This window comes from Lathamus discolor, chromosome 7 (assembly GCF_037157495.1).
Source record: "Lathamus discolor isolate bLatDis1 chromosome 7, bLatDis1.hap1, whole genome shotgun sequence".
Classification (NCBI taxonomy): Eukaryota; Metazoa; Chordata; class Aves; order Psittaciformes; family Psittacidae; genus Lathamus; species Lathamus discolor.
The window spans coordinates 2598825-2613570 of NC_088890.1; the positions used below are offsets into that span (position 1 = coordinate 2598825).

The window sequence follows — 14746 nt, forward strand, 5'->3', positions numbered from 1 at the left end:
TCTTCCCCTATCTGCATCTCATCGTCTGGTCCCTCTGCCCAGCGCTTTCCCCTACACCTCATTTTGTACATGTTATGAGGGGTTGCATTTCTATGTCAGTATTTTTAAAGGGTATGGGTTATCTGAGGTGCAGCCTGGACGTGCAAAGGTACGATGGCCGTAGCCCAGTAGATGGCCAGGCTCGGTTGGCAGTGAAGGCACTCTGCTGATGGTTAATCTTTAGGTATTTTTAGCTGTGCACCAAAGACTCTTCAGTCATGGAGGGCAGGAAGAGAACCTGGGTTATTATAGGAGTATTTCACATGGGAAGATTTATGCATCAGGAGCAAGGGACAGATGGGTGATTCTCCTGCAGAAGGAGAAGAGCCTTTGAGGTGCTTCTGGCTGAGCCAGGGGGTAGATGCTTGAGAGCAGCTAAGTACCTGGGCTTCCTCTCTTGTTCTGTTTTTCAGTGTTTTACCAGCATCAATTTGACATTCAATAACTAAACTGACAGAGGGGAGACTGAGATGAGCTCTTAGGCAGAAGCTCTTCCCTGTGAGGGTGCTGAGGCGCTGGCACAGGGTGCCCAGAGAAGCTGTGGCTGCCCCATCCCTGGCAGTGCTCAAGGCCAGGTTGGACACAGGGGCTTGGAGCAAGCTGCTCCAGTGGAAGGGGTCCCTGCCCGTGGCAGGGGTTGGAGCTGGATGATCTTTAAGGTCCCTTCCAACCCAAACCATTCCATGATCTTCAGCTAATAGGGTTTTGTACCAGTGTACATGACGGCACATCCTATGCCTGGCAGAGTCTGGATCCTTTCTCCCCTTGCTTTTGGATCAGGCTCTATGAGTTTGGCTGCCCTCAGCCTGGTAGCACGCTGTAAACAGCAGGCTTGACTGCTGCTTTTTATTTATCCTTATTAAGTTCATCAGATGAAGCCAGAGCTTCCTGGGGCCATCCGAAGCTTCCTGGAGGGGGTACTCTCACAGGCAGATGTGGCTCCTGGAGAGGCAGATGTGTGTCTCCGGGAGGCAGACTTGGATCGCTCCTTTTGGCCTATGTGGTTGTAAGAGCATTTTCTTACAATATATTTCCTTGGGGGAATCAGATGGACTTAGATCTCGGATACCATCCCCACTAAATGATACAGTAAAAATAACCTATTATTCTCTGGTTCTGACCTGGGCGGTGACAACATATTGTTTCAGCATCTCTGTCAGACTATTTCCCTTAAGAGCCATTTTAACCTCACCCAGTGGGACATAACTAAAGGAAATGAAACTCCAACCCCATTAAGGAAAAAGACAATGCCTTTCACTAAACAAACTTTATTTTCTTGGCTTTTCTTCACCAAGGAGAATCGCCCGTACCCCCCACCCTTGCAGCCTTTGTAGACAGTTCCTGTAATTGGGAATGGCTGGGTGGACACCAGTGGTTGGCAGCAAAGGGGGATAAATCTGACATCCCATGAACGTGACATGGGCTGGGACAGCAGTCCCAGGTGGCCACTTAGCAACAATTCCTATGGTACTGGTGGACGGTACGTGCCCGCCAGCCACAGCAACCGCTCCTTGGAGCATAGTCGGGACTTGAGCAAGACTGGATAAGGGGGACACAGTGAAGCTGGGCTGTAAGTGATGTTCTACGGGCCTTGGGCAGTTACTGTACTGTGCCTTGCCAGTGAGAGGTGGTGGCTTGCAATGAAGTAGTGATGGGCCATCTCCTGCCACCCGTGCGGTGAAACGGCCACCCCAAAAGCAGGCATGACCTTGAGGATTTGCAGTTTGTGGGCTAAAGGAAAGATCATGATTCAAGATCACAATTGACCTTGAACTTGCGGCTGCCCCATCCCTGGCAGTGCTCAAGGCCAGGTTGGACACAGGGGCTTGGAGCAAGCTGCTCCAGTGGAAGGGGTCCCTGCCCATGGAAGGAAGCTGGAACTGGATGAGCTTTAAGGTCCCTTCCAACCCAAACCAGTTTGGGATTGTGTGATCTTCACACTTCAGCTAAGGCAGAAACCAAACTTGCACTCAGTAGTCAGGCTTTCAGGCATGGCCATTAATTTGGGGGTGTCTTAAGGCAAATTAGAAATCCCTTTTTAACATGCAGCCCCACGCAGTGACGGGGTAGGAGTCTGAAAAGGCACCGTTTCACACTGTGCGTGCGGGTAATGAGGACAAACCCCAGGGTGATCACCGTGTCCCCTTGTTAGGGTTTACAGACCGCAATCCATCGGTCAGGCTTGCAGAGCCTGGGTAGAACTGAGTCGCACTTGGGTCAGGGTAAATCCGCAGGCAAGAAGATTAGAGCTGGCGGGGAAAGAAAGAGCTCTGTGTCGCAGGATAAAAGCAGGTTGCACAAAGCTGCAATCCTGGAAGGGTTTTTAATCCTGGAGGCGGCCAATGCCTTTAGGTCCCCTCGGGTTTCTGACACAAAGGTAGCCCGCGTGCCCCGTGCGCTGTTTTGGGGTATTTCCAGTATCAGTCTCTATGGGGAGCAGTTAAGCTCCTATTTCCAACCGTAATCCTGCAGGGATCTATAAATCTATGTATTTCTATGCCCTGCTAAGCAGGTTTATGGCTGTCCCAGCAGTTCACTGCGAAATCATCTGAAAACAGGAGCCCACCCTAAGCTGTAGGTGTGAGTTACTCCCTCCTTTGCACACTTTCTTCCTCTGTTGATGAGTGTTTCAATAACCCGTGTTGAACAGCTTCCATGAGTGACGATCTGAATGCCCTCCATACCTCAGCCCAGAATAGCCTGTTGCCTGATGGTTGTGACATTCTCTTGCAAGATAAGGATATGGACTCGAGCAGCACAAATGACAAAAGAAGGTGAAATTGGGCTTTCTCCATGCCTGGTTGTAGTGAGAGCAGGACATCAGCCATCCTGTAGGTACTCTTTGAAGAAAAGCAGTTGTACCTACTTACTTTTTCTTCTCCCTCAAGAGATGCCAGGGGATGGTGCAGGTTGGTACCTGTTTGGGGTTTGGAGTGAGATGTGGATGTCACAGGGAGGTTTAAGGTTACTGTGAATCCCTCTTGGATTCGACTCCGTGCATCTCCATGCATGATGCTAGGAGCACAGGATAGCTATTGTGAATTAATTCCCCAAAGCTACTACGTGCTTGAAGGCTGCTATACAGCTGACCCTACCATATTTATTCAGTAATTACACTACTTTATCTCATACCATGACTAACAGCAACCAACAGGAGGTGTTTTAAGGGGTGGTGATGATCCATCACCCTGCAATTAACTTTCTCCTCCTATGAGCTCTCTCTGCTGTTGGCCAGGGGGTATTGCAGTTGCTCACATCACCTCTGTGCAGCAAGCAGTGGCCTGTTTTACAGAGCAGAAAGTCATAATGATAAGCACAGTGAAGATTACGGTCCCTTTGTAGGTCATGGGCTGCTAGGTGACTGCGGTCTCAATAACCTGCTTTGCAAAGGCCACCAGTATGTCAGTGGGACGAACCTGGAGGTGCTGTGACTGGTAGAAATGTTAGCTTTCTGAAGCTTTCCGTGGTGGGTGGAGAGAGCTGTGGGTACAGTGATGCATATCTGTCCCAAAATCATGTTCGGGTTAAAAACTTCCTGCAGAGCTAATGTCCACTCTGGTTTCAGGTCACTGCCACAAGCTAAATCAGGTTAGAGAGCAAACCCAGCAAGCAGGTACAAGAGGCTGGCAGCTATCAAAGGGGATAATCTGTAGCATGATGTTTTTATGACTGTGCACCCATAGCGACACGTACAAGTAGGGAATGGTTGTGGTCTGGAACGAACTTGTTGGTTTGCTTGGTTCTGGTGAAAATTCCACTTGCTTTTCAGTAGCAAAACACTGTGCAAAAAGTAACTGGCCAGATCCAGCTAAAGTCACTGGAGTTAAGCGGGGGAAGAATTGGCCTCATATGCCGGAGATCTGAGTTAACATAAAAGCTACAAGTTATTCCTGATTTGTTTTCATTAGGAAATCCTGGGTAAAAAGGCACTTGTTAGAGCAGTTCTTGCAGTTATTATTTTTACACAGTCTATGATTTTTGAACATCATAAATTATATATAAATTCTAAGCCCAGCCTTGATTTAATGTGCTTTGGGGTTTGCATCAGGTGACTCGTGCCAGCGACTTCTTAATTAACTAAGGATCCATCATTCTTGGCAAACAGTTCAATTGCGTAGTGTGTAGAAGACAATAATTGAATATAAGGGTTTATTTTTGTCCCTTTATTGATGTCAAGGGAAAACAGTGCAGTTATGAAAATGGAATAAACTGAAAAGATTCCTTCAGTTCCTGTGGGTTGATTAGAACAAATGACTTTCCATTCCAGTTTTTATGAACGTATAGTTTTCTGAAAGCTTTATAATACTTCAGGGAAAGGAAATTGCAGGCAATAAATGATACGATGGTTCAGGTTATTGGGAACTAGAGGAATGGGTTTTATCTGGAAAGGTGAGATTTACTGTTGTGCTGTATTTCACTTAAATGTTTGAGAAGGAATCAGATGCAGTGATTTGTACCTTATGACGGGCATGGAAGCAGCATGAGAGTGCTCGGTAACACCAGCTGCCAATGCAGTGCGCAGCCTTTGTACACCTTTTGTCTGCAGACAGCAGGTAGGCAGTAGTGTCAAGCCTTTGCTATCCCCTCCATTGCACTGGCAGCAAGGAGGCGACCACAGAGTCCGGGGGTGGTTTGTCTCTTGTGGTCAGTGAAGGCAGCAGAATGTCTTTTCATATCTTGATAAACAGCACTGGTTTTTATGGAAAGAGTTTGATTGAACAGTTCTTGCAGTGTTAGAGCTCTCCCAGTAAATGCTGTGTAACAAAACAAGGGTATTTTGTATCTTCTTTTCTATGTAGAAAGCAGAAATATGGCAACAAAGGAAAAGCTTCAGTGCTTGAAAGACTTCCACAAGGATATCCTCAAACCCTCCCCTGGCAAGAGCCCGGGGACACGGCCTGAAGATGAGGCAGAAGGAAAGCCACCCCAGAGGGAGAAGTGGGCGAGCAAGATCGACTTCCTGCTGTCTGTGGCTGGGGGCTTCATTGGCTTAGGCAATGTCTGGCGGTTCCCGTATCTCTGCTACAAAAACGGCGGAGGTGAGTGTTCCTTGATTGCATTCTCATGAATCAATCCGTCTGCCTTATCCTGAAACATTCCCACATCTGTTCCCTGCCTTTTTCGCCTGTCTTCAGGAGAGGCTGCACCAGAGGAGGTTTAGATGGAGCTGAGGAACAATTCCTTCCCAGAAGGGTGCTCAGGCATTGGAAGAGGCTGCCCAGGGCAGGGCTAGAGCCACTGTCCCTGGAAGTGACAAATAATGTAGACGAGGCCCTCAGTGCCATGGGTTAGTGGTGGCCTTGGCAGTGCTGGGGAACGGTTGGTCTTGATGGTCTTAAAGGTCCTTTCCAACCCAGCTGATTCTGTGATTACTTAGTAGTTTTTGTTAAAAATTAATTAGGGAAACCCAGAAGCAATTTCAGACGTTGTACTGCTGAACCTTCTCTGCTCTGTTACTTCTGCTGCTACCGAGTCTGAGTTTTAACCTAAAGATAGGCTGTTGATACAGACCAGTAGGGTTTCAGACCAGTGGCTATCAGAACAAGAGCATTCTGAGCCACATGAAGCTGCTGCGTGCCTAACCCCGTTGTTGCAGCAGACATATGCACCCATTCGTCTTGCAGAGAATGTGAACAAAATACCCCAGAATGAGATTATTGTATACAGATACTGAAGTATGAAATGGTCCTTTGTTTATATATGCTTGTTACCAGTTTTTAGATGATCTTGTGTGGGTTCTCTTATTTCATCCCAATTTTCTGTATTATATTTTCTCTACAGGTGCATTTCTTATACCTTATTTCATTTTCCTGTTTGGGGGAGGTCTTCCCGTGTTTTTCCTGGAGGTGGTGCTAGGACAGTATACCTCTGAAGGTGGAATCACATGCTGGGAAAAGATCTGCCCTATTTTCACTGGTTAGTATATCCCATTGTGCTTTCCTGCTTCAAGACACCTCTGTAAACCCTGTGCAGCAACACTTTTCCCCTCACGTCCATTAGTTCAGCTATTTGCTGTAGTAATTGAGGGTATGATATTGGTTCCTGGAAAGGTAGAAGTCAGAGAGTCTGAAGGGGAAAGTAAGGTATTGATTCTGATGTTATCATCTTGTTAACTGGCAGAACTGCTGGTAAGCAAAAGAGAAGTTGTATATTTCACCTTAAAAAGGCAAATGCATGTTTTGTTCACACGTATCAGACAAAGTGTTGGCTGGGGAGGCTGGGTGGCATTCATGAAAGTGTCTTCAAAGTGTTATACTGGGCTGGAAATCAAAATCCCTCTGCCACGTGAAACCTTGTCATTGGCACCATCCTTCTGTTACTGATACAGCCAAAACCTGGGCAGCATTTTTTGATAGGATTGAGAAACAGGACTTTTGTCCTCACTGAGCATGGATAAAGAGGCGTGTTGGTCTGATGCTGTTGAAGAACCTTTGCCAGTGAGTGAAGAACCACTGGCCACTCACAGGAATTATAGGAATGCTGCTCTGGAAGTTAACTAGGGTGAAAATGGAAGACAGGTTAGAAACATCACTGAAGATGCCTCTCTTGTGTATAGATTACCCTGCACAGCCGGACAGCACAGGCAGAGTCATTTGGAATAATTGCACTAAACACAGCAGCACTCCTCAAATCCCATTTGGAATGAGTGGGCACTTCACACTGACGTGTCTCCTGCCCTCCCACCACTGCTGTTCCAGGCATCTCTCTCCCCTCATGTCACCCCAAGCTGAAGTGAGGGCTTTCTCTGTGGCTCACACTCCCACCTAATGCTCAGAGTGCTGCTGAAGTTGATGTAATTGTGCTACTTTAGCTCCATTTTCTTCCTCCTCCTCCCACTTTATTTTTGAGGAGGAGGAAGGAATGTTCCTTGTTTAAATAGCAATCTCCTAGGCATCCATGAAGAGAAATTGCAGCTCTGATAACGTGACCAGCTGTATATCCTGAATGAAATGCAGCTCTACAGAATAAATAGCACTTGCTCTGCTTGCTTTCACCTGGCATAATAATAATCTCTGGTGGTAAAATACCTGCTGCAAAAAGGCTTGAAACTGTAAAACATGAGGCAGGTATCCTGGGTGCTGGGGTAGCCATCAGAGTGGTGGTAAAGGGAACCTCATAGGCTTCTCGTCCTCTTTTAAGAGACTGCTCTGAGATTTTTAAGGAAATCTAGTTTTTTCCCTGGTTATTCCTAAGTGGCAAACTTTGTAAGCAGACTTAAACATTGATATCATTAACCATAACAGCTACACGTATCATGCTTCCCTTGCACAAGTGAAATTGGGGCTGAAACAGCAGCTTTCGCATTGATCTCTTTGGAATTTTCCTTTTCAGCTCATTCAAGAACTGTCTTTTTTTGTTGTTTTCCTTTGCACATAGGCTGAGCTGAGCCAGTCCATAAGTGTGAGTGGTGCAGGGGCTGCCCAGCTGAGCTGCCTCCAAGGAAGCTGGCCTGGGAATCAGTGTGGTGAGAATGAGGTTGCCCACGTAGGTACCTAAGAAGTGAGATGATGTAGCTCCAAATAAGCAAAGCGTGATGCCTTGAATTTCTTCTACTAAGACTTTAAATAGTCTTAGTAAACTATTCCAGTAGTAGTGGGGTACTGCTAAATTGGGTAGACATCCTGGAGACCTTCTCTCCAGTGTCAGCAAACCATAGCCAGAAACTCAGCCCTAGGTGCCAGTGCTAGTCAGAGATGGTGGCAGGTCTGTGCTTATGTGTGATTGAGTTGAGTTGAGTTCAGTTCAGTTGAGTTGAGTTCAGTTCAGTTGAGTTGAGTTGAGTTGTGTTGAGTTTCCATCAGCAGTGTAGTAGGGCAGAATACATCAAGTCGATGCAGCGGGAATAGCACCAGCTCCACAAGATCACAAGGTGCCCTAGCAAGAAGTGGCTGTCACGTCTGCATGTATTTCTCTTCTCTCCCTCTCTCGCCAGGAATTGGTTATGCTTCCATAGTGATTGTGTCCCTTCTGAACGTGTACTACATCGTGATCCTGGCCTGGGGACTCTACTACCTGTTCCAGTCGTTCCAGAGCGTCCTGCCATGGGCACACTGCCACCAGAAGTGGAACACACCAACCTGTGTGGAAGACACTCTCAGGAAGAACAAGACACTCTGGATATCACTGAATGCCACTAACTTCACCTCTCCTGTCACAGAGTTTTGGGAGTAAGTACCCTCTCTTCATGGTTTCTTTTGAGTGCTTTGGTGGCATGCCAGAGATCAGGCTTGAGATTGCATGGAAGCCCAGTGGGGCATGTTAGATAGGAAAAGAAAGTTGCTCTGGGTGTCAGTTTGACTAGCATTCACTACTGGTTCTTGCCCATCTTGAGAGGGACTCGTAAGTCTGGGGGTTCTGGAGGAAGACATTAGATGTGTAACTGCATTCATCCTAGAGCACAGAGGGAGCCCGAAAAGCCGGGTGCCACTCCTTGTTTGGAAAAACACTTGTTTCCTTCTTAGTTGGGATTCTCTGAATGCAGCAGGGGAGCAGAAACGAGTCACTTCAGATGCCCTTAGAGCAGGGATTTACAATAGAAACAGTGACAAATCACCCCTTTTGTGGTTGCCTCTCCCTCTTCCCCAGCTGTCAGCATTTGCAGTACACTATGAATCTATAACACATCTCTTGTCAGTCTGACAACGATGCAAGGCGTTGACCTCGGCCATAGAAGTGACAGAGGTGGTCAGTGTTGTCCTGCACTGTAGGTTTCTCAGGTCATCTTGGTTACATCATTTCCCTCTGCAGTCTCTGAGGGAACTGTTTTGCCAGATGCCTGGATTTCATCAGGCCTAAGCTTCTTATTCCCATTTCTCTCTCTCTAATTTTTCAAGTTCTAAATTATCTTGCATAACCTGATTTCTGAACGGGCGTGACCTCAAATCTCTGCGTGTTAACATAGGGGACAAAATATAGCATCGGAGGAAGCTGTAGGGAAACTTAAATCCAAAGGATCTACAAATAGCTTAGGAAGAATTTTAGGGGTTTTTGGCTTGCTCAGATGGCCGGCTCAGAGTAGAATTAGTTGCTGGCCCAGCTTGGCTTTTTCAGCATGTTTAAAGTCCAGTTTGGTTCCTGTTCAACTTGCACCTACTTCTCTATTTATAAAGAGAGGCGTCAGCCACTAGCCCCAGCAGGAATGATGTTCATGCTGGAGGTATTTGGCACGCATTAGGCTTAGAAAAAAAAAAGAATCTTATGAACTGTGGTAAAATCTGTAACACAAGATCCAAAATACAAAGGGCAGATTGGACCTTGGGTGAGCAAAGGGCACTGGTGACCGGTGTGAGAGATGGGACGCGGGCTTGTAAGAGCAGTTGTTTTTACCATGCCGTGAGCGCTGTTTCCATGTCGGGTGACAGACACTTTCCAGGTGACTTCCTCCCTTGTAAATATGGAGGGAGTTGGAAGGAGTTTGTTAAATGGTTCCTTTGGATATTTTAGGGCAACCTAGAGACAAGTTGCAGTAGAAGGGGAAGGAACTCTTACTCCTTTGTACTCTCCCGAAATGATTTTGGGACTGAGGGCCTTGAATCCAAATGAATGGCTGTCATGGGAGGATGTTCAGAAGTCTCTCAAGGCCTCCCTAAGAAGCAGAGGCCCACAGTGCTGCCCCTGAAGTAGAGTTACTGTCCCAGGACTTCAGAAGCACTGTGTTCAATGTCAGTTCTGTGCAGTGATTTTGCTCACAGGTCCTCTTGCACCTGGGAGCAGCCATGATCTTAGCAGCCTCCTGATGTGGCCATGGGACTGTTTTGCTGCCCCAGGAGCTTCTGCTCCTGTAATGCTCAGGTTTATGGGCCAGGTTGTCTCCTTGGGGCCCCAAGTGGCATGTCCACTTCAGGAGACTGAAGGAAATATGGCTGGGAGGTGGAAAAGAGGTTGTAAAAGAATAAGTGCGGCCTCCATTACCTTGGAGGACATCAGAGCTTTCCATGGGTAATGACACAGCAGGTACACAATGAGGGGCTTTATGGCAGGGCAGGCATCATGGGTTGGGAGGACAATGGCCCCACAGGGACATGTTAGGGCTAGAGGACAAATCCTTGGTCCAGCAATTACCCTTCCCTTCATCCTGCCTCGATGTTCTGCAGCAGAGCCGGAGCAAAGGTTGCTCAACCATGAGCGCTTGTGGAGGCTCTCCTGGCACTTTGCAGCCACTTTAACTTGTGTCCTCAAATAACAGCTTTAAACATCATGAACTGAACTCTTCCCTGGAGTCATGCTAGGGAGGGATTTGGCTCCGTTATCCTACTCGTACAGATACACTGTCCATAGCTCTGTTTCATCATGAGCAAAACTGCCCTTAACAGAGCAAGATGCCTTCGGGACTCGTGGCACTTACAGGAGTATTAAAAATAGCTGTTCTCTCTGCATAAACAACTACTGATGTCTTAAAATAAGGACAGAGCTCAAGCAGCACTGTTGTATTTGAAGTAGCATAGCTTTTACACAGTGCAAGCATTTGGTATCCCCAGGTTTTCCCCAGACATACTACTGTTTGTTATAGTTCTGAAATTAAAACTAATTTCAGGTACTTTGCCATCAAAGTGCAACACCAGCTGCCAGCCAGCTACCTGCATTGAGAGGACGGGTCAATAGAGAGTCTTTAACTCAAGATACCCATCTGCTTCATGGCACAATTAATTCTGATTTAATTTGGGAGTATTTGGTTTCTGAAACCCAATGCCATTTTTTTTACTGTGGGACATTTCTGCAGTGTCCTCATCAGGATTGCTTTGTAAAGCTAATGCAGCCCAGATATAATTGACCGCATTGATGCATTAACCTCTTCGTGTTGGATAACACGTGTCCTCAGCCTGGCTGGACGTATGGTGCAGCCTGACATTTCGGTTCATTTGAATTAATGTTCTGTGCAAATCACATGCTTGCTTGAGCAGCAATAAAAGGGTGTTAAGCAAATCTGGCTTTGTATCAGGAGACCTACCTCTTGGTATCACATGCTGCAGGTCTTACTTCTGACGATTTGATTTTAAAGTCCAAAACCTGAAGGGTTTATACCCATATTAATACATAAGGGATAAGAGTTACGGGGGAATTATGGTTGAACAAAACCTCTGATTGTCTGGTGCTGGCCAAGTGTTTATAAATATTTACTAATCAGCAGACTGCATTTGTCCAAATCCCAAGAAAGACCATCACATGCTGATGGCATGTAATCCCGGAGGGAGCAACCCGGACAGTAAACAACATCTAGGGCGGCTGGCTCTGCTTTTGGGGGCAAACTTGAGGGTTTTCCAAATCATTTCATGTTGTCCTTGTGGTGGAATTGCTTCACTGTTAGTTATTCTTGTCCTTCCAACATGAAAGGGTGCTTTGGCTTTCCTGATACTAAAGGTCCTGTCAGCATTCACTTGATTAATGAGCTGGAATATCCTTCACGGATTGCATAACTCTCCTCATTTTAGTTTTGTTTATCTAGAGCCAGTTACAGCTCTTATTACATCTCCATGTTGCACATCTCTAGAACGTGCTAGTGTATGAGCAAGGTTGAAGAACTCATGTTTACAACAAACTCGGCCCCAGCCTGTTGTCCCATTGATCATATATGAGCGATGGGTAATGACAGCATCAGGACTATAAATGAGAATTAGTAACAACTTCACGCATAGGTGGTGTGAAGGCAGCTGAGTGGGCTCGGCTCAATCGGAGCACAGTGGGTTGTGTAACGAAGCTGCAGAGCTCTCAGCACAGCCCAGCTCGTGCTGCTTCCTCAGCTGCGGGTTTCAGGGTGTCACAGACCCAGGTCGAGAGCTTCTGCTGCAGAAATGCATTGGGTCAGGTTGCATGGAGCGGTTTGAACACTGAGGCTGCCCTGGTGATTCCGAGCTGATTCCTTGAGGTTGTGGGTGTTTGTGAGATGAGGTGGGAACCATTGAGAGGCATGGAGCACCTCTGCTGTGAGGAGAGGCTGAGAGAGCTGGGCTGGGTCAGCCTGGAGAAGAGAAGACTCTGGGAAAACCTTCTTGTGGCCTTTCAGTTCTTAAAAGTGGCCTATAAGAAAGAAGGGAGAGACTTTTAGCAGGGCCTGTTGTCATAGGACAAGGGGTGATGGTTTTAAACTAAGAGATTCAGGCTGGACATGAGGAAGGAATTTTTTACAATGAGGTGGTAAAACACTGGCACAGGGTGCCCAGAGAGGTGGTGGATGCCCCATCCCTAGAGACATTCAAGGCCAGGCTGGACATGGTTCTGGGCAACCTGATCTAGTGAAGGTGACCCTACACATTGAAGGGGGCTTAAACTAGATGAGCTTTGAAGGTCTCTTCCAACCCAACACATTCTGCAAGAACCCAGGACAGAGAAAGCCAGCCCATCATTTCTTGTGCTTGCTGCCTCATCATAGTAGAGTAACATACCTGGCTCTAGTAACACACTGAAGTGCCCTCCAAAAAAGCTTGAAAAGACTGTGGGCCAAACTCTAGGTGAGATGACCACTTGCTTTTAGTCCCTAATGAAAAACAAAGGCTTAGCTGAATGCATTAATAGAGCTCCCTGTTCCAAAACACATTTGCAGTTCATTATTCCTGGCTTCCGGAGAGCCGGCTCTATAGGTTGCCTTTTAATATGAACTGCCCCTTGGAAAACTGCCATTTAGTTTTAAAAAAAGCCACAGAAGGTTGGAACTGAACTTTGTCAGCTTCTAAATGTATTTTCTTCTTTTGTATATGCTCTGCAGGTTTTTTCCCTGCTTGCTTTAGGCTCAGGTGAACCAGGACTGCAACTTTATGCCAAATATTCATTACTAAGGGGTTTCTTGTGGCTGTTGAATAGCTGTGCTATTAGGGCAGACTTAACCCTGGCTGGTGGCATTAGTCCTTTTCTATAACAAAATACACACATGCTCAAAGGGAATAAAGCATTTGGAGTGAGGACACATTCACGCAGGTAACCCAAGTGAATTTGGCAATGGGAGATGCAAAAACAGATGGGTGAGGGCTTGAGTCCCATTAGACTGGTCCATCCAGGGCTGGTTGTTTTCCAAAACGAATTGCAAATATTCCAATGGTGACTTCATTCACTGTGATTTCCACAGTAATGGCAAAAAAAAACCCTCAAAAAAGTTTAATTCAGGGGGAAAACAAACCACAGTCATTTGTCTTGCACGGGATCCACACGCCACATCTGAGCCTGACCCTGGTAGAGCAGCCCAGGGTGCTGTGATCTCTGCTTTCCATGACCTAGGGGAAGGAAAGGGGCTGATTTTTTATAGCTGTCTGAGAGAGTTTAATGAACAATTTGTTAGGTAGCAACTTAAAATGAAAATGAAATCCTTTAAGAATAGTGAAGCCCTGGAGCAGGTTGCCCAAGGAAGCTGTGGCTGCCCCATCCCTGGCAGTGCTCAAGGCCAGGTTGGACACAGGGGCTTGGAGCAAGCTGCTCCAGTGGAAGGGGTCCCTGCCTGTGGCAGGGGTTGGAATTGGATGAGCTTTAAGGTCTCTTCCAACACAAACCAGGCTGGGATTCTGTGATTTTATGAAATACTGTGCAATATTGAATGAAAGAGTAGCACAGACCTAGGGAAGATGTAGGGCTGCAAAGCTCAGCTTTGCTCACATAAGCCTTGCTAACTGCTGACTTAGCAGGCAGCATTCAAAGGGCAGGGATCTCCCCGTGCGTTTGCTGCCCTCCACACCAGCCTGCACTCTCAGCCATCACAACCAGATTCTGCATCAGCTGAGCTCCTCCATCTCTCTTGTTTTGTTTCCTTTCAATTATTCAGGCGCAATGTACTGAGCTTGTCCTCGGGAATTGAAGATATTGGTATTATCAAGTGGGATCTAGCCCTGTGTCTTCTCCTCGTCTGGGTGATATGTTTCTTCTGCATTTGGAAAGGAGTCAAATCCACTGGGAAAGTAAGTGCTTTCTTACCTTTTTGTAGTCATTGCAGTTAAATGTCAAGAATACTAAGTATAGCTGTTCTTAAAGATGTTCACTGCTTCCTGGAAAACAAGATGTATTTTTGCACTGAATAAAAGGGATTCAGCTTCAGCTGACTTTCAAAAGTCCTTGCCAGTGCCCAACATGCCTGTGAGTCAAGTAGCCATTGCTGGAGTGGCATCAAGAAGCAGGTACAAGCACGGTTCGAGTACCACTTTGCCTCTCTTAGGCTGGTGATGTGTGGTGCACTGCACTCCCTGCCCGCGCTCCCACACGGCCAAGTTCATCCTCAGTGCAGCAGGGTGGATGTCAACACAGCTGTGGCGGGGATGTTTGAAGTCAGTGGAAAGTGGTGGATGCATAACATTTTTGGAATGCCACTCACTCCCAGAAGAGCTCTGTGTAGACACGGAAGACTAAACTTAGGTACTCATTTCGAAGCACTCTTCTTAACGGAGATCCTGCATACTTTGTGGTTTTGGTCTCATCGTGTGCTCTTCAGAATGATGTTTTTCTCTGAAGGATGACAAATCATCCCTGAAGCTCATCCCGCTCCAGTGCAGGAAGCAAATTACAGCAAATATTGGCCATCAACATGAAGCATGATATTACTACCCCTTATACAGTAGTGGTTTTAAACCTATTTTAATGAGAAAAGGCTTTAGAAGCCATTGCGTACACATGACTCTTAGCTTTCAAACCTGTTGGTTGAGGCAGCATTTCAGATGAGTCTAACAGAGGTAGAGAGGTCTCAAGATACTAAGTTCCCACACATTTCTTGTCAGCTGGGTGGAAGGGAGTGACC

At 46.6% G+C, this 14746-nt stretch overlaps 1 protein-coding gene across 12 annotated transcripts in view; it reads left to right on the forward strand.

Moving 5' to 3' along the window:
* The window catches only part of SLC6A6 (solute carrier family 6 member 6), a 163686-nt gene that overhangs the window by 125296 nt on the left and 23644 nt on the right, over window positions 1-14746 (forward strand). For all 12 annotated transcript variants that reach the window (XM_065687497.1, XM_065687498.1, XM_065687496.1 and 9 more), the window contains 4 exons: window positions 4839-5078; window positions 5821-5955; window positions 7973-8207; window positions 13784-13916. In XM_065687497.1, coding sequence (XP_065543569.1) covers window positions 4839-5078; window positions 5821-5955; window positions 7973-8207; window positions 13784-13916 — 743 coding nt within the window. The remainder of the gene's footprint in view (window positions 1-4838; window positions 5079-5820; window positions 5956-7972; window positions 8208-13783; window positions 13917-14746) is intronic.